We start from the raw sequence: 27255 nt of genomic DNA on the forward strand, positions 1-27255 counted from the left end.
CTAAATCTGAGAAGCAGTTCCAGAGTTGGCCTTTGCAGCACTGGGTTGTGCCTTTCCGTTATCCTCTGCTGTTTGTGTGACCAGCGCTGGAGAGGGGCTTGAATGTCGCTGACGACGCATGAACGGGAAGACGCTGGACACAAACATGAACACGCACATTGTGAGACAGCGGTTTCCTCCTTTGATCATATTGAGGTCATAATTTTCAGATGTTTTGTGCATTTAATATTTGGGTGTTTTTATACGTACCTTTTCTTCGTTTCTTGAGGTACTATAGCTTTCGCTAACAAGTTTTTGTACAGCTCAGACTTCAGGTAGCGAGGGTACGAGTCCTACAGATATGAAAGATAAATCATTTTAAACCAAGCTTGGTCACTAATCTACACCATTTTTATACCCAGTGTGACTCACAATAGGCTAACGTAACCTGGACCTCGCATGCGAAATTCCTGTTAAGTTCTAATGTGTGTATTATAAATGCTTTTAAAGGATACTCCATTGTTTTTTAGCCTAATCTTTATTTACCATATTCGCAGCATACAGTCAATTACCATGGACAATGATTTTAACGGATTCCCCATATACAAACCCAATTTAATATAAACCTAAAAATAATATAATTTTGAAAAAATTATATCTTTATTGAAATGAACCTTTTAGCCAACTGTGTCTGAACACATCGGAATTAGACCTCTGCATTTAATCATCTGTGCAGTGAAACACCACATACACACTAGTGAACACACACACACTAGGGGGCAGTGAGCAAACTTGCCCGGAGCGGTGGGCAGCCCTATCCACGGCGCCCGGGGAGCAGTTGGGGGTTAGGTGCCTTGCTCAAGCCTTTACTGATCAAACCTTTACTGATCAATGTAGAAGTAGTTGCAAGTAGCAGTCAGTGGTGCAATTTTGTCTAAAACAGCATTTTGTTGAGTTTATAAGAGTTACATAAGCTGTTCATGCGCATGTTTAGGTTGTCTCGGGCCGGTGCTGTTTGTGATTTACTGTGTTTGGGAATGTACAGTATTCACGGTACGACAAAATTCATAATAGAAAAATTCATAGCAGAACGTCATATCGATACTCACTTATATATCGGTATACCGCAAACCCGTACCACTGGTACCTAACAACATTAGTATTTCAACTACTAGCATTTTCAGCTACTAGTATATTCAGTATTTTTGTCTATTTCACAATCTTATAATTCAGAGGAACTGGGGATAATATGGGGTGGAAGATTTTTGTGTGCCACAGAATGCAACAGCAGAAATTTTCTAAAACATCTTTATTTTTCCCATCAGCATGCCGCTGATAACACATGATATCAGAGGCCCGTAGGTTTTGGTTTCTTTTCTAAGTGCAGGGAAACATATCACAATTATTACCCACTTTAATTAACAATAAGCACAGAGATTAGGTTGAACTGCTGAAGCATTCATCTAATTGCTTACCTTCTTCATGAGGAAGTAAATGTGCATTTGTGCGTCATCCAAGACAAAACGATGAGGATGCTTGATTCCCTCTAAGGTTTTCTCCATTGTCTTACTGTCAATATTCACCCAGCGACTGGCTCCGGGTGCAAGGAACTGCCTGCCAAAAAAAGCAACTAGACTCAAACACACTTAACCATTGCAAACCCAAGTGAACTTAATAACATATCAAGATAGCGACAGTACTTCACTGGTATGTTTGAGTGCAGGCATAACATTATGACCACCTCCTTGTTTCTACACTCAATGTCCATTTTTTTAGCTCCACTTACCATACAGGTGCACTTAGTAGTTCTACAGTTACAGACTGTAGTCCATCTGTTTCTCTGCATACTTTGTTAGCCCCCTTTTACCCTGTTCTTCAGAGGTCAGGACCCCCATGGACCCTCACAGAGCAGGTACTATTTGGGTGGTGGATCATTCTCAGCACTACAGTAACACTGATGTGGTGGTGGTGTGTTAGTGTGTGTTGCGCTGGTCTGAGTGGATCAGACACAGCAGTGCTGCTGGAGTTTTTAAACACCTCAGTGTCACTGCTGGACTGAGGATAGTCCACCAACCAAAAATATCCAGCCAACAGCGGCCTGTGGGCAGCGTCCTGTGACCACTGATGAAGGACTTGAGGATGACCAACACAAACTGTGCAGCAGCAGATGAGCTATCGTCTCTGACTTTACATCTACAAGGTGGACTGACAAGGTAGGAGTCTAATAGGATGGACAGTGAGTGGACACAGTGTTTAAAAACTCCAGCAGCACTGCTGTGTCTGATCCACTCGTACCAGCACAACACACACTAACGCCCCACCACCACCATGTCAGTGTTACTGCAGTGTTGAGAATGATCCACCACCCAAATAGTACCTGCTCTGTGAGGGTCCATGGGGGTCCTGACCACTGAAGAACAGGGTAAAAGGGGGCTAACAAAGTATGCAGAGAAACAGATGGACTACAGTCTGTAACTGTAGAACTACAAAGTTCACCTATATAGTAAGTGGAGCTGATAAAATGGACAATGAGCGTAGAAACAAGCAGGTGGTCATAATGTTATGCCTGATTGGTGTACACCAATCATCATTACTGAAAACAGTGATGCACTGAGTGTACTTCAATCCAGTACTGTGTAAACGTCAGAGATTACTTTCTTTACTGAATTTCCACTCAAAATTGCTTATAATCCATCTGCAAAAGGAAGGAAAGAAGTCAAAGACCACCAAAACTGTGAACATCAAACAAACAGCGTTTAACGCTTTCATCTTTGAGAAGGAGGAGAAAATCATGCTGCTTCAGGTCTGAAAACATCCACAAGTGTTTCTGTCCATCCTTCCACTGTGAGAAGAACTGAAAAGACTGGAAGCTCTATTAAAATCCAACGGTGAACACAATAAACACATAAAATACCATTGTAATTTAGTTAATTTATTGTTAAATATATGTTATCTTATTTTTTGATGCTGAAAAATCAATAACTTGAACTCAATGGCCCTTCTGACTGGAAATTAAATCAATGAAATGCCGGTCTCTGACTTTTGCACAGTACTGTACATAATTTCCAGATAAATATAATATATTGCACTAAAATTTTGTCTTTGAGTTTCCTTACTATTGATTTTAATAATGGTTATTTCATGATGCACCTGTCCAGGGTGTATCCTGCCTTCCGCCCAATGACAGCTGGGATAGGCTCCAGCACCCCACCGCGACCCAGAAGGATAAGCGGTTTAGATGATGTATGTATGTATGTATATTTCATGATGCTCACATTTAAATCAAGTAAATTCAATGCATCACTTCTTTCAGTGCTCGCATATGTAACATGCATGTGATTGTGCATGTAAATCTGGAATATGTGAGGACATACTTGTAAACCTCATCCACTTTTGCTGCAATTTTGGAGGCTTCGCCGTGCCGCACCTCCTCGCACGCCTGCCAGAAGCACAAGTTCTCCGCTGAGAAAAAGACAGGAATAGAGGTTGAAGGATAATGAATGAGGGAAAGTGGCAACAGAACAGAAGAAGGGAGGGTGAGCATGAGAGCAGAGAGGGTTGAGAGAATAAGAGAGAAATTGGGAGAAGGGAAAGAAAGGAGCGAGGGAGACAAGAAACATGGGGAGTTGTTACATTATTGATGCCTTCAGAAAGTGCAGGGGGATAAAAGCGCCCTCAAACTCCCAAAAACATTGCGGTGAAGGCTGAAGCCATTCAGGGTCGAGTTAAAACCATCATATATCTTGTCTCATAAGCTTATGCAGATACAAATGAAACATCACTTAATCATGTAGTCACAAAGACTCATGTGTCTGGCACTGGTGGGTTCTCGTAATATCTAATGCATATAATGCATTTGTTATTCATTTATTTACATGTTATTCACTTCATACATTTTATGAGGCTAATAATTTCACAATGACCAAATACAGACATGCAAACTTGTAAGCAGTGAAAAATGTAACAGTCTCTCCTTGGACCCCTATGATGGCCACTTGCAATTTGCAGGCGATTGCTTAGCTCTCATAGGAGAACAGTCCACAGAAATCACTCTGTTCTACATCAGTTTCAGACAAAATGGAGTGGTACCTGGTTGTCTTGGTCGCAAACAATGATAATTTACTCAAAGTAGCCTGTTTTTGCATTGTAAAGCTATTGAAGAAAGATACGTAAAAATGAAACCAACTGCTTAAGAAACTTCTGTTGCACAGAAGAAGTTTCATATATCAGCATCATTAAAGTACTGATTGGCCAGCATTCCTGAAACTCCTTCAATCTACACAATTCATGTGAGTGGCATATTAAACATTCAAATCTGAGAATTTAACTGAAAAGTGAAGAGTTTGTCAATGATGTGACTGGAGGTGATGAGCGCTTGGAGTGGGGGCACTTCAGGGGCCAATCAGATTTCTTCCAGTTTCTTCCATTTCTTCCACCTGTGATGTTGGGTGACTTTACAGGAGGAGGAAAAATGTTCTTAATTTCTTAACCAGTGTTTTTGTAACTGTATGATACAAGAGAATTTCACTGAAAATGATAATTAAACCATGAACATGTATCAAAGTCATTCAGAGTGGTTTGATGTAAAATGCTTTATTCTAGAGAAACTTACTGAGTGTCCAGTCTTATCTATAAAGGGCTGGTGTAACTGCAGATTTAAATTTCCTATCAAGCAGGAGCAGACCTGATTCTAATCTCTGCTCTAAAAGATAACTCACAGAAAGTTACAGAACCATTACATGAAATGGTTACAAATACACTGCCTGATGCCTGAACCCATTCATGGTGGAGAGGTACATGCAGTGAAGAAAGGAAATGTAGTAACCAAAGAATTTTTTTTTTTATCATTATGAATATTTCACATAAAACTGGTCATTTAGGATAGTAAATAAAATGGCTACATTTACAGTTCCTACCACTATAAAGAGGTCAGGTAAGTTTCTCTACAATGCACCGTTTCACATTAAACCACTTGGTTCACAAACTTGGTTTCAGATTTGATACATATCAGATTGCATGCATACCAGATTCATGGCCATGCGGCCTTAATAAGAACGCTCAGATTGGAACTCATGTTGTTTTGTCAATGCGCTTGCGCCATCTTTCAGCGTTAACAAGGAAGCAGTACCTAACCTGAAATTAGTGCCATGAAATGGAGCAAATGCAAAGCATCGGATCCTTTCTCATTTGCCTTTGCTTGTTCTGCTGGTTAGTTTGTTGTTCATGACGAATGTGGTTCATTCACATGACGTTTTTGATTAGGATGTGCACATGCTGTTTTGTTTCAGGGCAAAGGTTTGTTCAATGACAGGGTCACGCACCTATGCAAATGTGAACCATAGAGTTAGAAGACTGAATCTGAGTAAAAAATCAGAGGCTTGTAATATGAATGTAGGCCAAAGTGGCTCAGATCTGATTTGAAAAGATCAGATTTATGTGTCCACATCAGATCTGTCTCATTAGTGCAAAATTTGTGCCACTTCAGCCTGGTAATGTGAACGTAGCCTTTGTTTTTGTCTCATATGATGTAAACAAAGGCTACATCTCATATGTTTACTCTCTCATATGAAAAAAATGTAAAAAAATCAAGGTATGAAAGTGACAATATGTTCACATGCTTTAGATGTGTGTCTGAGCCAGTGTGTGTGTTTGTGTGTGTCTGTGCAGTGTGTGTACCACTGAACTCTTTCTCCAGGTAAGTAAGGAGCTCTTTTCTGCCTAGCGGGTCATTCAGCAGCTCCATGAAGCTAAAACTCCAGCGCTCCACACGCAGTTTGGTCGGCATGGTTACCCTGGTCAAAAATATAGACAGATCACAAATCACTCTCACACGTAATACAAGGCGTTAACACAAAGCATTATAAACATGATACTGATATGTCCACGTCAACACATCATTTATTATTTATCTTACCAGTAACAGTGTTTTTGTTTGTAAAAAAAACACTGTATATCATTATAACAGATACAAATGATCATAAATATAGTAAAAAGTAAAAAAAATGTTGCTACGTGTTGTATATTATTTGTGCCTCTTCTAATGTCAGTGTTTTCCTGAGTGAAGGAACACTTACTGCACAGTAAACACATTTTAAATCTTTCAGACATCTTTTGCACAGTATTACATGATTTTAAGGCTGGCTTTACACAGTGAAACCAACATGCAACCTCAGTTGCTAGAAACCAACATGAAACTAAACTGCACTTGAGTTGTATAAAGTAAAGCTCAACTGAAACTCAGCTGTAACAATTCCAAGTGTCTCAAATTCATGAAACAAGTGTCATGAAACAATCAAATATCAATAACGTAACATGATCACATCAAACATACTTTAAACAATTTTCACAAGGTCAATGGACAAGAAAACAAAACAAGATTCTCAAAGCTGATATTTCTGTAACCAGCTGTGTTAGCTAGTTAGCAAACAGCTGTTTAAACGACAGATTGCACATCTTCTTTAGCTCCCTGTTATTACAATCTGTAAAGATTTACTCTCCCTTGATGCCCCCTTATTTTACACAGTAAAAACTGTGAAAACTGTTACAGAGGAGGATATGGAGGCTCCTCAATTAATTTCTTATGCTTCTAGGACAGAATGAGTGAGACATCAAGTAGGTAGTAACTGTAATGGCTACTTAATTATTATTATTTTCAAAGGTTCAACACAAACAACAGATTAAAAACTCAGATACATAGATAGATAGATAGATAGATAGATAGATAGATGATATGCAAACTGCACCTAGTGGATGACTTTATATAGACTTTATACATGGTTTTCTACAGTTTTGCAGGCAACTCACAACATGCAACTAGCTGCTTGATAGTTTCACCGTGCTAAGCCAGATGCTAGTCCTGTGCAACTTCAGTTCTCTCATAAAACACATGAAACACACTAGTACCATTGCCCTTTATTACCCAAAGCTGCAACATAATTAATATTATTTGCTCCTCAACCGGCCACACTGGCATTTTAAATTAATTGCCTATTAAATAACAAAATCAAATAAAGAGCTATGCTGAAAGTGAGAGGCAACTGGCTATTCAGCACAATGAATCATGCAGCAGCATCCTAATACAGCACATAATTTACAGCATATCTCAAGTCAGGCCAAAAAATAAAAAATAAATTGGCCAAATCTTGGCTGATTCCCCACAATAAACAGGGTGTTACAGTGTATTATTTATCATTCAGTAACTTCTTCTTCTGCCCAAATATGCGTGTTTGAGTCATGACTCACGTTTCAGAATTCATGTTCCAGAACATGATGTCATCTGTGATCCACGGGTTGCTGGGCAGGCATCCTTGCATTATGGGGTCATGATCCTGGTACTGTTCACAGTACTTAACAAAACTACACACCCAAACAAACATACACAACTTTTTCTTTTTAAAGGCAAACACCACATATAGAGCATGACATCATACTAAAGTAGTGTACTATAATGTACTCTATGAAGAGCTCCATTATTAATGGGCAGAAATAGTGAAGTAACAGACAACAGCAGGCATGAGTAGCCATATATACACAGACTAGAAGTACCTTTCCAGACAGATGGAGGACTTGACTCGATTTCTTCCTAGACCTCTTCTGTTTTGCTCAATCTAAAGTTTTCCGTCATAATTACACAGAAAATGTACAACAGCATGACACAAATGTATAATGAATTTGACGTAGCTACAAAATTACATTATTACATAATATTCTTAATATACTACAGTCTAGTCATACATATTATTATACTGTCACATCAAACACCCTTTGAAAATGTCAACTGCTCTTTACAAACTCAGTACTTTCACATACATTCAAAATAATGCTTTTTTCCTTCTCTTGTAAAGGCACCATTTCTGAGATACAAGGTTTTGTTACAAGAGCTACAATCCACCGATGAACCGAAACATTATGACCCCTACTTCATATGCTGTTGGTCCTCCAGGTGCTGCCAAAACAGCTCCGACCCACATCCCACAGATGCTTGATAGAATTGAGATCTGGGGAATTTTGATGCCAGGGCAACATCTTGAACTCATCATCTTCCTCAAACCATTCCCGAACAATGTGTGCAGTATGGCAGGCCGCATTACCCTGCAGAAAGAAGCCACTGCCATCAGGGAATACGACTGTCATGGAGGGGTGGATCTGGTCCGCAATGATGTTTAGGCAGATGCCAAACTGACGTCTAAATGAATGCCTTTACCCAGGGTTTCCCAGCAGAGCACTGCCCAGAGCATCAAACTCCCTCCACTGGCTTGTCTTCTTCCCACACTGCATCCTGGTGCCCTCACTTCTGCAGGTAAAAGGTGCACACGTACCAGGCTATCCATGTGATATAACTCATCGGACCAGGCAACCTTCTTCAATTTCTCTAAGGCCCAGTTCTGATACTCGCATGCACACTGTAGGAGTTTTCAATGGTGGACAGGGGTTAGCATGGAAACTCTGACCGTTCTGTGGTATGACTGTTCCCCAGCTCCATATGCGTCTTTTGACAGATTCTTTCGGTAACCATCATTGAAAAATTCTGTGACTTGTGCTACAGTAGCTCTTCTGTCAGTTTGGACCAGACAGGACAGCCTTATTTGCCATCGCATATCATTGAGCATTGGGTGCCCAACACCCTCTCACTGGTAATGGTCAGTAGGTACTCACCACTGCTGACCGGTAGCACCCGACAAGCCTTGCCATTTCAGAGATGCTCCAACCCAGTCATGTGACCATAAAGAACTGGCACTTGTCAAAGTCACTCAAATCATCATGCCTGCCCATTTTTCCTGCATCCAACACGTCGGCTATGAGAACCGAATGTTCGCTTACCATCTAGCCCTTGACATGCAGGATTATTCTTCTCATCTGTGAGAGGTCATAATGTTTCGCCTCATCGGTAACTGAAACATACTCAATTATAAACAAACTAGTGTGAGCTTGTCATAAAGTTGAAAATGTGTGTGATAAAAACAAAATGTCTTAAAGTGGATTTACCTCTTTCTTGTAGAATTCAGCATTCTTTTCTGAAATTCAGCAGAAACAAATCATATGTTGTTATTTGCTGTGAACACGCTTTAATGAGATTTACAATGCCTCTATTTATCCAGGAATCAATTCTGATTAAAATTATTTCAAATAAAATCTACACATACACATCCAGTGCTGTGCAAAAGTCAGAGACCATCCAATCATTCATTATTCAATTTCCAGTCAAAACTGTCATTACATACAAAGTAATTATTTTTCAGAGTCAGGAAAAAAGCAGAAAATATATTTACAGAAAATGACACAGAAATTGCAGTTTCTGCTTGTCATCCAAGTAATTCTAAACACATACAACAATGTTGAGGTCTCGGCCTTTTCTCAGTAATGGCTTCAGAGTGTAGAATAGAAAGGCCAGAACTGAAGTCTTACATTACAAAAGAAACACTTACTTGAGTATGGATGCATCAGAAAAATGAAAAGAAAAAAGAGAGAAACAATGATCTTCCACCACAAGACAACTGGTGATGTGCTAACACATTGTGGAAACAAAAAATATGAGTCCTGACTTTGTCTATCAGTCCAGAAGCCTCACTATATTGCATTCAGTAGTTCTGGATTAAGCCTTTATTGCATGATGTTGCCTCTTTACAATGACATGATGCATATTTAACGACATACAAATGGTAATTAATGAATGGAGGAGTTTGAATTTACCTAGTGGGTAATTAATTAGTATTGTAAAAAAAAATGTATGTTGTGAGACAGTGCTAAAATGTGCATGTTGCCTGGAAGCAACACTGTGTAATAGTGGAATGGATTTAGCCAGTAGTAAGTGAATTGTTACTTATACAGCCACTTGAGAGAAAACTGCAGTTATCTTTCAGTTTTTCATTCAGAGTTTCCCTTTTAAATTTAGAATTGTCTTTTAATGTAAATTATTTAGTATTTACATTTATGCAATATTATTGACTAGAAAACCATTGTAGTTTGTCATGTAGCAGTCAACATACACAGTACGTTTTACTAATGGTAGCAGATAAAATAAATGTAAACATAATTACACAGGTACACCAGACAACAGGTAACAACAAATAAAGAAGTGGCACAAAGCAGTACAGGTGACTGGCAGTAAGGTATTATAAGGTAGATGGCAATAACAACAGTGAATATACAGCATAGCAAGGTGTAGTACACTAAGTAGAATACTACATATGGTAAATATATACTATGTTTTAAATAAATGAAATAAATGAAAACTGTTTACAGGATTGGAATTTCATACTGAAATTCCTACATTGCTGGACTCATCATTTTGGAAATCTATAAAATCAGACTGTGGCACCAGCGCTAGTATCTGAAACATATTAGAGTATGTGGATGGAACAGTACAATGGCATACACAGTGTCAATGGCACATACAGCATGTTGCAAGCATTTTGACCACTGACCAGTTGTACTCGTGTGTTTGCAACATTCCTCCGTTCTGGTCCCTGCTCCAAAATGTCCATTACACCTGGCTGAAGACAAAAAAACAAAAACAAAAACACACAATATCTGTACACTATACATGTCTAGATGAGCTTATACTACCTGAAACTGAAAAGCAACAATCTATATTAAAGCTCCACAATATGGAAATACTAGTACTGTGATTATATTGTTACATACTACAGTTATGATAAACCTTGCTATATATTAATATTACACTGGCGATCAATAATGTAACATTAGTTTGCATTCTTGCATTATTTAATGAATTACTTGAATCAAAACACACCAGACTCATATTGATAATGATTAACAAGCTATGTATTGTGCAGCACTAAATGTTAATATATAAATTATATATCTTATACGGAACTGTGCAAGTATTAGGCAGCCAAGAAAACTGTTCAAAAAGATTTATCTCCACAGTAAGTGTTTTTTGCCTGTAAAAACACAATAATAAATTACAATAAATACAAATGAACATAAATTTAACCAAAAAATCAGGACTAGACAATTACAGTTAAAACAACACAAGTTTGGCTCTGGACTTTCTGGATACCAGCTAACTCACAGATTTGTTCAATTCCACCACTAGCATACATGATAATTTAATGAAGCATTAATCAGCAAAACCAGGTACTGGATGGTAACTACAAATAATACTGCAAGAGAAGTTCTGTCTTCAATATAAGCTCCCTGGACAAAAAATAATTGCTTGAATCATTTTGTCTCTAATATTGGATTAAGCATCCAACTAAAGACAACATCTTGTCAGATAAGGATTACAACAATGTCTTAAATTTCTGTCCATTTTAGTCCACTCTTCCAAAATTTTGTGCTTTATGTCCAAGCAAAACACAACACTGACACTCCAACCTTCCAGGGTGACAGCTGTAGGGTGTTTGTATGTGACTGCTTTACCAGACAAACACATGGACAGTTTGACTGACCAGCAAAATCACCAGATCTCAATCCCACTTCTCAGTCTGGCATGTGAAATGCCGAAATAGCCACATAGGAACTCTGGCTAAAATGTGTACTCAGTTTGTGGAGGAGTGGCTAAACTGGACACTCAAGACTGATTCTGTCATTAAGGCCCATTTCACCCATTGTCTCCACCACTTGCACTTAGCCCTCTGTTTTGCGCGTTCATGCCTAGGGTTAGGGTGTCCTGATTTTTGTTGAGATAGAGGGGTAGGGTGAAATGTTGGGGCTACATGGCCCTCCAAATGGAGGTTTTTCAGAGCCACACTCCAAATGGAATGCTGTGAGAAAAAAAGAAAAACCGACAAGTTGGCGGCGCAGGCGACCGAAGAAACCCACAAATGTGAGAATTTTCTCTGTTAGAAATGACAAAGTATTATGGTCCTTTTCTTTATAAAAAGCATATAATAGTATGCTAATATCTTGGCAGCTAGTAAGCAAAATTTCCTGTTCCACCTTAAATAGCCCAGCAGTTCTGACGCCTGAAGCACCTGAATGTAACTACCTCACCATTTAATGTGGAACAGAAAAATTCTAGGGGTGGGCGATAATAAATAATCATTGCACCCTCTCTGAAAGCATAAAATGCCCTTTAAGTTACCTAAAGCCCAGCTACCCAGTAGCTGTTAATGAAGTAATGTTCTTTTTTTTTATTTGAGGGTCCTATTTTGTAGGCGAATATTTCAATCACTACCCCTTGTAACTCAGTTCCAAGGGGCAAGGTTACACTCGAAAACAAGGGGTAGGGTAAAAATAAGAAATGGGATTGGGCCTAAGGCTGGGTGTCTTAGGGCTTAAACATTCATAATGTATAGATAACTTGCTGAGTCATGTATACAGACATTTCTGAGTGCTTTTGTAGGACAACTGATGGCAGGGTCATGCCTGTGGTTGAGCAAACAAGCATTCATTAAGGTCTATATGAGTGTGTTTGAAGGCCCATATAGACATATACTTCTGCCCCTTCACCAAGGCCTTAGATGCATTAACAGACATAATTCTGAACTGGTGATTTAGTGGATGAAGGTTTAAAAATTAAAACCAGATTAGACTTTCAGTCAGATGTAGGTAGACAAATGATCATTTTGGTGCCGGCGATTTATCCAGACGCAGTTGTGTAAATCACTTATCCTGACACATTTCCTGCTGCTGGATTTACAGTTTATCAGATAATGAACCGAATCCACCCGCACAGACTGGATGTGAAGGAATGAAATGGCCTCTAAATGTAGCCCAGATTAAACCCTCAATTCCTGGATAATGTTTTCACTGATGGTTGCGTGCATGTAGGTGCCCCTCTCTCTCACACACATCTCAATAATGGAATCCTCTTAAGCTCTGAGGCAGAAGATGGACCCATTAGAGAGAAAGCCCTGGTCACATGACCTTGCAAGCACAAACACACAAAAATAAAAAAACACACACACATTCACTATCTTTTCTCTTGCTTTTCTTCCTCTCAGGCACCGTGTCTTCACTCCTTCAGCCACAGCATCACCTCAAAATGCTCTGTATCTCCAGCGTACGTCTTGCGGGTCAAGCATCCTGCAAAATTCTCATAGCCTCAAGTGAAGGCATGCATGTGTGCACGCTTTCATAAAGAAATCAGAGTTCCACTCTGTTGCTCCCTTTATTTCCTCCCTCTTTTATTCATGCGTTTATGCTCTCTCTTTTACTCACTGCCTTCCTCTCTGCATTTCTCTTTTCCTCTCCAGACAGGTCCTTCCTCTCCCATCCCCCTCTTTTTTTTAAAATGGAACCAATGCTTTTAACAGGCTGAATGAATATTTCATAAGTAGGGGCTGCATGTAAACATGAGAGCGTGTGTAGGATTGTCCGGAATAAATTCTACTGCCAAAATTCAGTTCCTATTTAGCGCAAGCTGCCATATATCGTACGTGACTTCGCAATAATGATTTATTACTATGTGTATAAGTGCATATTGTAATTATATAGTAGTCTTGTATAAAAAAAAACAAAAAACAAACACAAAAATACTGCGTAAATATACAATATATGTGAAAAATACATAAATCACAAATAAAAAAAACAAACAGTGTAACTTTAAAATTAGTTAAATTGTACTTATAAAGTAGTCTTCCATAATAAAAAATCACCAAAAATAATTTTGTTGGTGGGATATCGTATCGATGTAGCTATAAATAAATAAATAAATAAATAAATAAATGTGATAAAATAGTCCTGCATGATAAAAAATTACATAAAATCATTTTGTGGGTAGGACATTGTAGCTACATATAAATAAATATCTAAATAAATAAATAAATACATAAATAAAAGTGATAAAATAGTTCTGCATAATAAAAAAAAATCACCTAAAGTAATTTTGTGGGTAGAATATTGTAGCTATAAATAAAGAAATCAACAAACACCAAATTCATTCATTCACCTGATTGGTCAGTTAACTGATGAGTTAAATTGGCTGGGCTGAGGCACGAAATAGTGATAAACTGTTTTTTTGGGGCCACAAATAAAAATCACTGGGATAGCTACACATAACATGTCTTATTGTTCAGTTCCAATTTCGATCTTTCTGCCTTGATGGTTCACGTTTCTGTTTGTCAAAAAAAAGGGCAGATGCTTCAGTGCTTCTGCAGCTATTACTGATAGAAACTGCTAGTATTTTTAGTGTTTAGTATTTAGTGTTGCCATATTGCCAACAGTGGATGATTACAGTAATCAGTGGGAAAATACACATTCCGAATTGGCCATGATCCAATATGTATCACATATAAAGGAGACTCGGACGTGATTTGAATAGAGTAGTTGATACTACAGCCATACGTGGCCAGGAGTCCAAACAGCATCACTGTCCTTGTTCTCTCTGGATGGGTAGGATGACCCTCCCTCTTCCCTTCACTCAGAGCGATGCTAGCCAACGAGGGTGTCTGTTAGCTGACTTAACATATCTGGTGTTTTTATTGTTCTCCTCCAAGCCTGCTGAGTTGTCCATTGACGGTGCGTTAGTGACTGTTCTAAAAGATGCAGTGCCTAAATTGACCTATCTTGGAGGAAGTACATGCTAGAGCTTTCATCCTTGCAGCTTGGTAGCACCGTGTGATAGAAGAGGCCTAAGTAGTTGACAGAACTGTCCACAAGTAAATTAGGGAGAAAAAAGTCGTATTTGCGCCAATTTAACCTTGTAACCTGAACGTAAAGTATGCTGCAATTACTACTCAGGCAATCACAATCACAATGGGGAAACACTGAGCTGTAGTAGCACACAGTGCATAGCCAGTATTAATATGTGCTGTTATATGTCTTCACAATATAATATATTAATGTATTATATGACATATGTACTCACAGGAGGTCTGTTGATTAACCAGTAGGCTTGTTCCTGACACTCCAGCACAATGCGATCAGCCTTCCGCCGCTGTTTAGATGCCCTGAATGGAGGAAAACAAACAAAAAAAAAAAAAACACAACATAGTCCTTTGAAAACAATAGATAAACATTACAATGCTATATTACTATATCACAGTACAGACAATGGTGATGTAGCTAGTACTATGTTGATGTCTTAGTACTAACAGTGGGTGGGTTTCCCAAAATCATCTTAGCACAAAGTTGATTCTTAAATGGTCGAGTGCACATCACAATAAACACTCTCTCTACCAATTAAGACAATCTTAACACTTTTTTTGGGAAACTGGGCCAGTATTAGTGTTAATTAGTGCTGGTATTTTCAGTACTGATGGTACTAAAACTGCAGCAGCTCTTGTTTAGCTGCAGTCTTCATTTCACTTCTCCAGGAATGAGAAGTTTCCCCCATACATAATAGACAGAGCAAGAATGGTAAGTGGAGAGATGGAGTGTGTTTGTGAGCAGCAAATGGCAGTTCACCTAAGCTGCTCTCTCGCCTGCATCACCACGAAGTCCCAGGTGTGATTGATCCTCTTATGTAAAGCATTATAACACTCCTGACGGAAAAAAGTGAGAAAGAAAGAGAGAGAGAGAGAGAGAGAGAGAGAAAGAGAGAGACAGAGGGGGGGAGGGGAAGAAAAGCAAGAGAAAATATTTCCCAATTAACACATGGTACAGTAAGCATTGTGTGGACAACTGTGCTGGAAGAGCAATTTTAGCACACATACCTTCTCGTACTCTATCAGCTCCCCTTGTTTCCGAATGTTCTTCTTGGCCAAATAAATTGCTTTGGGTAGAAAACAAGAGCAGAATAGCCAGCAAAGCTTGAGCCTGATGTTAAAATAGTACAGTGAATGATTTGTGAGGTTGAAGAAACTCACCGTAATCCAGCTCTGAAGCAGGCCAACGGGTTGAGGTCCAGTAATACGGTGTCTGGAAGAAACAAATGTGGTTTTAAGTGTTTATGTGTCAGATGCGTTGCAACACTTACCCAGCTAAATAAATATCTATTACCCATTAACATTACATTAATTAGTCCCTTCAAGTGTAATCCTTTCTATAAATATTCATAATTCAACAAATGTAACGTTGTTTTAAAAGCTAGAAGCTTTCTGTGTGACCAGCTTTTGTAGAACACGTTAAGATATTGATCTCAATTTGTTAGCCAGCTTGATGAGAAGTGAGTGAGGGAGAACTTTATTAAATCCATGGCTGTTTAGAATTGGGTTTTAGCATTAATTTCACATTGAATGAAACAAAATTTCATTCAATGAAATACGGGATATGGAAAAACATATTGCAATACATCAGAGATTGCAATACTTTACTACTCGTTTTTCTGAGGTTGATCATTCGGAACAGATAAAAAACTAACTTTAGTGCTACAAATGATCAAAAAACTACAAATACGATACTTTTTACACACTGCACTAAACTGAATAAAAAAGGGCAATTTAAGCTCTCTTCTATGAAACATGCAGTTAGTTAGTGTTCATTAAGTTCTTTAACTACTGCATTAGACTGCTGTAATGTGTTACTGTCTGTCTCTCTAAAGAGGCTCCAACTAGTTCAGAATGCAGCAGTTCGTGTGCTCACGAAGAGAAGAAAGTTTTAGCACATTACTCCTGTTTTATTCAGTGTCCAGTTGCTTCTTCTTAGGTTTTACATTGACTCCAAGATTTCTTCATGACATTTAAAACTCTTAATTGCGTAGCACTGATATTTCTTATTGATCTGCTGAAGCGTTGTAGCCTTCCCAGTCCACTTTGCTCAGCTGAGGCAGGCTTACTGCAAATTCCAAGGATCTTTAACAGCTCAGTTAGAGGAAGATCATTTTCTTATGTAGCCCCTACACTCTGGAATAGCCTTCCAGAGAATATTGGAATATAATGGTGTTTGTTTTTAAATCCACATTAAGAACATATCTGTTCAGGTTAGCATATGTCTAGGTCAGGCGTCGCAACCCAAATGTTAAGAAGAGTCATTTTGTCCTTTCAACAAAAATTAAACCACTGTGGCAGCCACAACATTTTATGTCCATTTTACCATCTTGGCTGTAAATGTGTCAGTACATGCTAATGTAGTAATACAGGCTAAAAAATATAAACGAAAAAGCAGATTGTTGCTACTTTTCTCGCATCTCCAGCAGGAGACTTTTCCTCAAAAGTAGAATAGATTCTTGTAAAATGTCTCTCAACATTCAATTCTACGAGGCTGAAGTCAGCTTCTCATTCGCTTCTTGTTTGAATTTTTCCATTCCACCTTAAATGGTGCCTGAGGCACCAGAATGTAACTGCTGTGCCATTTAAGGTGGAACGGCTTCAGCTTCCCGACTTTTAGTATTTCTCAGTTTCTTGTTGTGGATTGAACGAATCAGGAAATGAGCTGGAGTGATTATAATTGCAAATAAGTCCATTCATCTCCAAATTATCGATGTTCGTCTTAAATTTTTCTCTTTGCCTTTTTGTTAACCACTAGCTAGGCAAGACTGTCTGCATTGCTGCCTTGTTATGTGACCAGCAGACTGCGTGTCAACCTTCAGGGTCAAAAGTTGGTGAATTAGCAGATATAGACTATATTAACTCCAGCATTAAAGACCACTATTCCTAAAACTGTGTTACGATCAGCAAAACTTTATATTACTGCAAAGGAGGATTATTTTATTTTTACCTAAAGATCTAATTCTGCTGTGGAGCCGAAACAGGGCAGCAAAAGAGTTGCATGTTGCCGACCCCTGGCTTACTAGAGTACTGTGGGTCATTTTTGCTTCTGATTTGTACCTCAGCTCTTATTTTTCATTAACACAGTATTGTTGTTTTTCCATTTTCACCTAAATTCCCATGTAAAGCACTTTGAGATATTGTATCTAAATGAAAAAAAAACTTTGAATTAAAATTTTATTATTATTATAATTACTATTATTATTATTATTATTATTACTGAGTTTTGACAATATCTATCATATGCTCAGAAAAGCATGTCCACTCCCACATTGAATAAATACATAAAACTCTGACATTCTTCTCTACATTTGTAAATGATATATGCAAGTCTTGGTGGTTTCCTACTTGATATGTACCATTTATGTGTATTTCACATGTAATACACCTCTGGTATTAGTCTGACTGTCTGTGTGTACCTGAAAGCGATAGGGGGTCTCGTCTTGTTTCAAACACAGGTTCCGAGGCTCCTTCAGGGGGTATATGTAGCCGTATTTCACCAAGAGGTTTCCTATATGTAACGCCTCTAAAAACACACACAAACAAAAGTTCAATGTAATATTTCTACATCACAGCTTTGACTGGTACTGACAATGCTGATATAGCACTGAGTCAGCATCAGTCATTAGTCAGCACTGGTATCTTCAGTAATTATACTACCATTAGGTTGAACCATATGTGTATTTATTTGCTAATATGCAAATAAATTAGTATTTGTAAGTCTTAACACACTCACATATGTGAAAAGTACTGATTTCCCAATGTATTATAGTGAAAATAATAAACACTGCACTTGGATACATAAAAATAAACGACTCAGCTCGACTCTTAACTGCACATGCTCTCCTTTCTGGAGCACATTAAGTCACTGCAGAACTCTCTGGAGTCTTGTTTACAACACATACACCTGCGTGATGCCCTAGATGTTTACCTAAGCTTACCAAGCCCAACAGGGGTGCAGAAAAACACAGCTCTGCGCAAATATTTCCACTTTCAAACTGCTCCTTCATAATACTCGCTACGCTGACACTCAGGCTACAGAGTATTTTTGTGTGGTCTGTGATGTTAGGATTACAAGTGAAGTCTGTACTAATTGCTGACAGTTGATATTATCCTAATTCCTGCTTTCCCAGAGTTCTGATAATCAGAGTGCTCTGTTCTTTGCACTCCATTTATAATATGAGGATATTTTGGCTACAGCAGTTTTGAACTGTATGTGCACGTGTCTAAGTTTGTGAGTGTGCCTGCATGTGTGTGTGTGTGTGTGTGTTTACATTTTCAGGGCCAAACTGTTCTGATTTTGGTTAGGTTAGGTTTTGCAACATGGGAACTGTGGGTAAAGGCCAATATCCACTATTTGTCATGTACAGTACTGTGCAAATGAGACTACCATTCTTTTACATTGACGGTATTTGGAAGACGCTCTTATCCAGAGCAACTTACAATTTGATCATTTTTACACAGGTAGGCAAAGGTAGTGTTAGGAATCTTGCCCAAGGACTCTTATTGGTATAGAGTAGGGTGCTTACCCAGGTGGGGACTGAACCCCAGTCTACAGTGTAGAAGGCGTTATCCACTACACTACACCAACGTGATTATTTCACTTCCAGTCAAAGCAGCCTTTACGTATATGTTATTTATCCATAAACATTAGGAAAGAAAGCAAAATGTATTTTTATTGTATTTATTTAATAGAAAATTACATAGAAACCTCAACTACTTATTATAACTTAATTACTTCATTCAGTATTTAGTTTGTCTACTCTGCCTTTATTACAGCTTCCATTCTTTTCAGACTTAAAAACCTGCAGGGATATCTAAAAAACCTGCAGGGATATTTTTCCACACCTCAAGTTCAGTCTTAGAAGTTGGTTTAACATTTTCTGCTTATCACAATCCAAATAATGCCAAACACATCCAGTAATGCTGAAATCTGGACTGCAAAATTTGCAATTTTTCCCCTTTTTTGCATACAAACAATATCCTTTTCTCAGTAATGGCTCCTTAACAACTACACATCCATTTAGACCCACAGCATTGAGTCGTCTTCTCACAGTGGAAGGTTGGACAGAAACAGCTTTGGATTTTTTCAGATCTGAAGTAAGAGTGAAGCTTAATATTCTCCTTAAAGATAAAAAAAACTTCAAGCATTATCTGTCTGATGCTGATAGTTTTGCTGGTCTACCAGGTGTTACATGGTTGCTTTCTCTTTTTTCTCTTTATCTTCCTTTGACTTTTCATTTGTGATGTAAGTGGATTATCTCATATCTAATCTTCTCAGAAACATCTCCTGAAAAGTGAATAACTTATATTTAATGGCTGTTTTGACAATCATTTTGAAACGAAGTCTTGCCTTTGACCTTTGCACAGTACTGTACATGTCTGCTGATGGCGATACATTAACATTTATAAAATGTAGAAACTGGGACTGTACCTCCCTGGATGAATGGATTAATACATCATCAAATATCAGTTAGAAATATCAAATCTACACATCTATAAAATGTTGATCCATGTTTAAAGCGAATATCTGCCCATATATGTACTTACACTGCTGAATAAAACCATGCATCTCCCAAAGAGTAACTTTAAAGACTAAGTAAATATCTAAGTAACTCTATGAGGTATATGTATGAGCCCTCGTCCTGACAAGGTATAAATACGAGTATATGTGTGTTGGAAGACTCCCAAAGGAGCACACAATAAGAATCATGTCATCTCCTCAAGGACTCTTGCTGGAAACAAAGCATAGCAACCAGCATGGACACATGCACACACCAGACCTGCACACAAACACAGATATACACACATACGCATGTGCACATACATATGTGTTCCTACCTTCTTCCGTTATGGTATACTTCTGAATCAGCCAATCAACAATATCTCGACCTGGATGGACAAAGACAGGAGAGTGTCAAACGGACAGACGGACAAGCAACCACATCCATTCAAACAGACAAAGCTTGGTCTGTATATTGTCGCTGCCTGAACAAAGACTTCTATCTCCATTTTTGTAACTTTTTACTTTTTTACAGAATTTGGAAATGCCAGCTGCCATTTACAATGTATTAAAAATTCACGACAAATGGATAGTACGGAGTTAATGTTGTGCCAAAAGTTTCAAATAAAATAATAAAACCACAAGCAAAATATTAAGTACCAAAATGTCCAAAATATGTCGCAAATACAAACAATGAGAGTTAAATCAAATTTAACTTTTTAAAAGATTACAACACATTTTCACTGATATAAATGTGTTACTCATTTTGCCAGTTTTTGCTTTAATTTGTTTCTATTTTTTTTGCTTCTGGCACTTTTTAACAGGGGGCAGGGGTAGAGGGCGCTCACCTGCATTCTCTATGTTCGAGGCAGATCACGGCTCACTGACTGTGCGTGGCTATGCGTTCAGAAGACCTGTCACTTCAAATGAATTGACCAATAGAGAGTGCAGGTAAATGTCCTCTTAACTCCACAGGATAGGCTTGTGATACCATGTGCAATATAGATTGCTATCTCCTAGCTATTACCGATTTACGATACTATTCCTGGGGGAAGGTTGGGGGGTTGGGTGGGGGGTGTAAGCAGTTCATTGTTTAAAAACAAAGCTGTTTTACAGCAGAGTACACACTGTAACACCACACTACCTGCTGTGCCTGCTTAAACTGGCCAAAAGCAACAAGCTTTCCTGTCAGAAACTTTGTTCCTTGTCAGAAGCTGACTTTGTTCCTGGTTTGGTTTAGTAGTTTCTGGTGTGGTTTGGTTAGGTTTAATAACCTGCATGTTTACAGCTATAAACTGCTTCTTTTTAAAATAATAAAATGGCTAAACCTTAACCATGTGAAGTAGCCTAAAGGCCACTGTTAGCAGACCTATGTGTCGGTTTTGTTTTTAGTGATGTAATCAGATGTTTTGTGATTTATCAGTTTAACAAGCATGACACAGGTGAGAAAAAACATCTGCAGAACGTTCTGAAGCCAGACAGCTTATCAGGGCTGATTCAGGACGTGGACCAGCGCTAAAGGAAACTTGTTACAAGAAAACTGTTTGTGAGACAAAGACAAATGTATTTACTTAGAGGAGGGGCAACCCCAGATTTCAGGACTGTTCAACTGCAACTGGTAAAAATAAAAAAAGAAAAAAATTGAACGTAGGAAAGACCTCTTTTTGTTTTATTCATATATATTCAAACCTGCAGTGCACTGTTCAAGTTAGTAATGTTAGTATTTTATTTGTACTTAACATTTCGCTATGACCCAAACGGGCCATTCTTCATTCAAAATATGCCAAAACTGCAACAGCAAAATAGGCACTCAATACTTGAACTATTCAAAGATCATTTTGAATAAAAACAAATCATTTTATATGAAACAACAGGCTGCATTGTCTACAGATAACTGTTAAAAGTCTTTAATGTCCTCTACAGGTAGTTTTTTTTTAAACTGCCTATTTGCTTGAACTAGACACCAGGCATCTTTTATTTTTGTGTAACCTCTGGCCCATAGAAGGCCCAAAGCAAACATTATGTTGCAGTGCATGCTGGTAATTGTAGTGCAGCTCATGATAAAACGGGCTAATATTAATAGAAAATTAAAATAATTTCGCAGACCGAATAGGATTGTGCCACAAGGCCCGCGGGACTGGGCATTAAGCAGTAATCCTTCCCTGGTCAAATAGTATGTTTTAAAGTGAAAGTAAGTGAACACATCCTCTACAGAAAACACTTTAATACACTACTACTTATTTGCTGATTTTAGTATATTGAAATAATACAACTTAAAATGTGACCTGTGCAAAAGTTATTGCACATTTAATATTTCCAATATTTTAAGATGAGCAAATAAACAGAAATTTGCTGGAAAAATGACATGTTTAAGTTTGTTACCTCTACAGGACGTATTAACTTATTCTCACTCACTCAGACAGTCAACAAAACATGTAATCTGACCAGGGGACTTAATCAAAATCTACCTTTATCTGTGCTACAGCAGCACTCAGCGCAATCTCTACCTACTGCATCTGTATCACACAGCTGATTATGACAGACAATACTTTTGACGTTTCCCCGTAAGATCATAAAGCCCATTGAATCAAAACACACTTAATAGAAGCCATTGTATTTTGAAGCAACTGCCCATTGGCATCTACTATAAGTGGGTTACAGGACTGGGGGGTTTTCTATTCTTTTCTAAGTGAAATGATTGTTCACGGTAATCAATAGTGAGCTACACACGCAGAAGGTAAAGATTAGGGTTCCATTAGCAAGCAGGAAGTTCGCTGTGTGAGCTCTTTATGGCTCAGCAGATGATGCTGCAGTAATTCTCAGCCAAAGCTGCTGTGCATCACGTGGCTCATTTTCAGGCAGGAACTATGGTGCAAAGGCCGAGCTCAGAGATAGTGTGTTTGGTGTGGGCAGCCATGCATGCATGTGTGTGTATGCACAAGGTAAAAAATGGACATTTCGACATGATGGACCTTTTCATTCATATTTATAAAATCTAATTTTCTTATGTAAGAGCTTTTAACATTTTATAAAGTGCTCAATATTTTAGCATTTTTGTGTCAAGTGTAACACCGTTAACATATGCCTGAACAAGTTCTAAGAGGAAATAACAGATTCTCAGAGGAACTGATCTGTCATAATAGAAGTCCAGTGGCTGACCGGCCACTTCATTAAGTACATCCTGTTTCTACGCTCAATGTCAACACTTATACCTGCTCTGTGGGGGTCCTGACCATTGAAGAACAGGGTAAAAGGGGGCTAACAAAGTACGCAGAGAAACAATTGGACTACAGTCTATAATTATAGAACTACAAAGAGCACTACATGGTAAATGGAGCTGATAAAGTGGACAGTGAGTGTAGAAACATGGAGGTAACCATGTTTAACACACTCCAAGCTTTGACAAATCATTATATATGCATCATACATGATATATTTCCCACATTTTGATTATACTTGTGCACCTCCCTCAAAGTATTGACAGTCACCAAGAACACAAATTCCAAAATAAATTCCAAAAAGAAAATATTTTATGTTTTTATGAATAAACAATGGCCCTTATTTTTCTAAGGTGGACAGAAACGAGCACGTTTGACCGCCTTGACTGATGTACATCTGACGTCTGACAACACGTCTGATTCAGGATACTGTCATGATTAAAAAAGCATCAGTCAAAAATGATATCAGTCAAAAATGAATGTCTGTCCAAAGCCATTCATTTTTTATGCAATTATCTGCCGATACCGACTCAATTCTTATATCTTGTGATTCATAACCATATGCACAAAGATGAAATTCAGCACAGCACAGCTAAATACAAAGTGAATCAGATTCTGACTGCGTTCCCTCACACTTCCCCTTATGTAAACCCTACCTCCTCTGAGAGAGCGACACTGCAGACTACTGTAAAATTAATCATGAAAAATGAACTTTAGGGCCAAAAAACACACAGTGTCATCTGAGTTCAGTGTACAAAGACTTTCAGATGGATAGCCGCTCTCTTCAAACATTCACACTGAGTTTCAGAGATACACACAGTAAACCTGGCATCACTTCTAATCACTGTACAATGTACACCTGTTTTGGAGGCTCTGCAGTTTTTACACAAATATAATAATTGTTTTCCAATAATGCTGATGGTAGAGCTGAAAGATTAATCCTTTTTTTAATCAGAATCGCAAATTAAAAGAGTGCAATTTTCAAATCAGAAGAGGTGCAATTATAATCATCTCCTTGTTTACAGTTGTCTGAACAAGTTTTAAGAGGAAAAATGTAATGTAGTATGATAGAGCTTGTGAAGTGGTGTCAAACCTGAAAAATGATTGTGCTGGACATTTTGGCTGAAAGGCTTCAGACCTTTTTAAATAATTTGCAGCAAATAATCGCATAACCCAGAAAAATTGCAACTAGAAACATTATATGGCCAAAAAAACAGTGTTTGCTGGCCGTGATATTTGGGCCCTCAGGTGGTACTGCATTAAAAACAGACATGATTCTATAGAGGAAATCACTGCACGGGCTCAGAAACACTTCTGAAAACCACTGTCTGTGAACACAGTTCATCGCTACTTCCATAAATGCAAGTTAAAACTCTAAAACACAAAGAAAAAAACAAATATGAACAGGATCCAGAAATGCTGCCACCTTCTCTGGGCCGAAGCTCATTTAAAATTGCCTGAAGGGAAGTGGAAAAGTGTCCTGTGGTCCAAAGAATCAACATTTGAAATTTGTTTTGGATATCATGGACACTGTGTCTGAGTGGCTAAAGACCACTCAGCTTGTTATCAGTGCACAGTTCAACAGCCAGTATTCATGACAGTATGGGGGTGTGTTAGTGCACATGGCATGGATGACGCGCACATCTGTGAAGGCACCATTAATGCTGAACGCTAAATACAGGTTTTGGCCACATGTGCTGCCATCTAGATGGTGTCTTTTTCAGGGAAGGCTTTATGTCAGCAAGACAATGTCAAACCACATTCTGCATGTATTACAACAGCATGGCTCCATATTAAAAGAGTCCATGTGCTAAGCTGACCTGCCTGCAGTCCAGATCTGTCACCCACTGATAACATTTGGCACATTATGAAATGAAAAATACGATGAAGGAGACCCCGAACTGTTCAGCAGCTAAAATCCTATGTTAAGCAAAAATGGGAAAAAATGTCACTTTCAAAACTACAGCAGTTGGTCACAAAAGGTTCATGTTGGTCGAGCCAAAGAATCTTCCACAATAATAACAACCATGAACTATTTCTGCCACTAACTAACAGAAGGTCTGTCTCTAATTAACTAATCGCCTGATCGTGTTGTGACATGTTGGTGGCTCGGAAGATGAACGGAACGATCCGTTATAACCATGTGGGAATATCAAGTGGATGTAAGTGGAGCTCATTTCAACTTCAGTGAACTTGTGAAAGAGAGGAAGAGAGAGAGAGAGAGAGGGAGAGAGAGAGAGAGAGAGACAGAGAGAGAGCGAGAGAGAGAGAGAGAGAGAGACAGAGAGGGAGAGAGAGTCTCACCGGTCATCGCATGAGGTATAACTGTAATGAGCAGCCGCTGGTTTCTCATCTTCATTCCCATGTCAGGGTCTTGCATCGACACGATCACCCGCTCCATCTACATCAACACAGCACAGCCAAAACACACTGACTACTATCACAACATTCTCCAAATACATCACAGCAACATGATATCTGGTATATCATGGTGTTTAAGTCAGCATTAATAAAGGTACTGAACTCAGGCTTCCTCAGTGCTGCTACTCTGAACTGAAACCTGACTCAGCTCATCATGAATGGACTGTTTAGTTTTACATTCACAGAATTTTACTCTTCACTTCGTTTGTATTTTGACTTGTTCTTCCAAAACAATCTTGAAGCACCAATAATCATAAACACAGTTAACAGTGTTTTTGTCCTCTATGAATATTGATAAAGCTAAATATCAATATGGTAGCATGACGTCAAAACTCAGTGTTCAACACACTCAGACAGTTAAAATCAACAACAGGCCTTTCATTTCAGCATAAGTGAGTCCTCAGTACTGTATGAAGTACAGTCAGTAACATGCTGAGAAAACCTTTCTGGGAAATATTCACTCACTGTTCACTCTATTAGGCACTGTTAGTAATAATACCTGCTCCTGACCATTGAAGAACAGGGTAAAAGGGGGCTTTCAAAGCCCCGTTTCTGACATTTTATGTGTTCTGTGATCATTTTAATGCTAATTGTAAGCTAAACTACAGATCCTTCACTTTTTACAGGAATAAAAACAACAACAGTCACTTTACTGCTTTTAAAAAGGTGATGGGACAGAAACTGAACTCTATTCATGGAAAGTGCAGATGAACTACACAGTGATTCTATAGAAACTCATTCACACCAGATAGAAAAGACAACAATCCCCTTTTCTTTTCCGGCAGCAGTCTGTCTATTTTGACTTGATCTTGAAAAATTCATAAGTCCAAATAATGACTTTCAAGCAAGTACGTCATTATTTTAGTCCTTATTTCGAGATAACACGTACAAAATGAGTCATTATATCAACACAGTCGTTATTTTGAGACACCAAGTCTCACTTTGGAGCCAATAAGTCGTTATTTTGAGACACCGAGTCTCACTTTGGAGCCAATAAGTCGTTATTTTGAGATAAAAACTTATTTTGAAGTGAGCTTCGTCAAACAGACTCACTTTAAAGGTTTACAGGAAAGACAGAGGCTGAAGTGAGGGGTTCTGAGGGTCTCTGGAGCTGAACACAGCTGGCAGACTGTCCGCTAACGGTGGCTCAGCTGATGCTTTGTGAGGTGAAGAACAGAAAACAGCCCCTCAGGTTCTCGGCCCGTCCTACCTTGGTCAAGCAGGGCATCTGTTCTCTCTGCACTCCGCCTTGGTTCAGCGTGTTGATGGTCATGGTGGCTGCTCGGCTGCTCCGCGCGGACCGACTGGAGTCCGACAGACTGAGAGAGAGAGAGAGAGAGAGAGAGAGAGAGAGAGAGAGAGAGAGAGAGCGCATCCGTGAAAAGCTTCAGTAATGCCCCGCCCTTATTCTGTCAGGCCCCGCCCTTCTTCTCTGTGATTGGCTAGTCGCTCCAGAGCTGGTTTAAGGGAGTTTGGCCTCTTCATGTTTCTCCCGTTACTTCGAAACCATGACTGCAGACCGCCAGAGGGCGCCCGCGAGCGAGTCCTGAATGAATGGGGGTGAATGGAGCTAAACGGC

At 38.7% G+C, this 27255-nt stretch overlaps 1 protein-coding gene across 1 annotated transcript; it reads right to left on the minus strand.

Annotated features, from left to right (window-relative positions):
- Window positions 1-26986, minus strand: rgs11 (regulator of G protein signaling 11). The gene is made up of 17 exons (XM_036557413.1): window positions 26887-26986; window positions 25560-25656; window positions 20376-20426; window positions 17954-18060; window positions 15696-15747; window positions 15543-15601; window positions 15295-15371; window positions 14756-14837; window positions 10404-10472; window positions 8965-8988; window positions 7525-7586; window positions 7222-7335; window positions 5656-5771; window positions 3354-3441; window positions 1455-1593; window positions 250-332; window positions 1-133 (listed from the first exon to the last, which is right to left on the minus strand). Exons 1-17 carry the CDS (start codon window positions 26947-26949, stop codon window positions 1-3), a joined length of 1416 nt encoding a protein of 471 aa, XP_036413306.1. The 5' UTR covers window positions 26950-26986.
- Between the last annotated feature and the right edge of the window lie 269 nt (window positions 26987-27255).

Source organism: Colossoma macropomum, unplaced genomic scaffold (genome assembly GCF_904425465.1).
Source record: "Colossoma macropomum unplaced genomic scaffold, Colossoma_macropomum, whole genome shotgun sequence".
Taxonomy (NCBI): domain Eukaryota; kingdom Metazoa; phylum Chordata; class Actinopteri; order Characiformes; family Serrasalmidae; genus Colossoma; species Colossoma macropomum.

What these genes read in the sequence shown, in the direction of transcription:
- rgs11 (XM_036557413.1), bottom strand. Translation starts at nt 26,949, where the DNA reads ATGACCATCAACACGCTGAACCAAGGCGGAGTGCAGAGAGAACAGATG. An exon ending in AGCTGATAGAGTACGAGAAG is followed by an intron (nt 15,372 to 15,542) that starts GTATGTGTGCTA and finishes TTTTTCCGTCAG; the next exon opens with GAGTGTTATAATGCTTTACA. An exon ending in AAAGTGGATGAGGTTTACAA is followed by an intron (nt 1,594 to 3,353) that starts GTATGTCCTCAC and finishes TTTTTTTGGCAG; the next exon opens with GCAGTTCCTTGCACCCGGAG.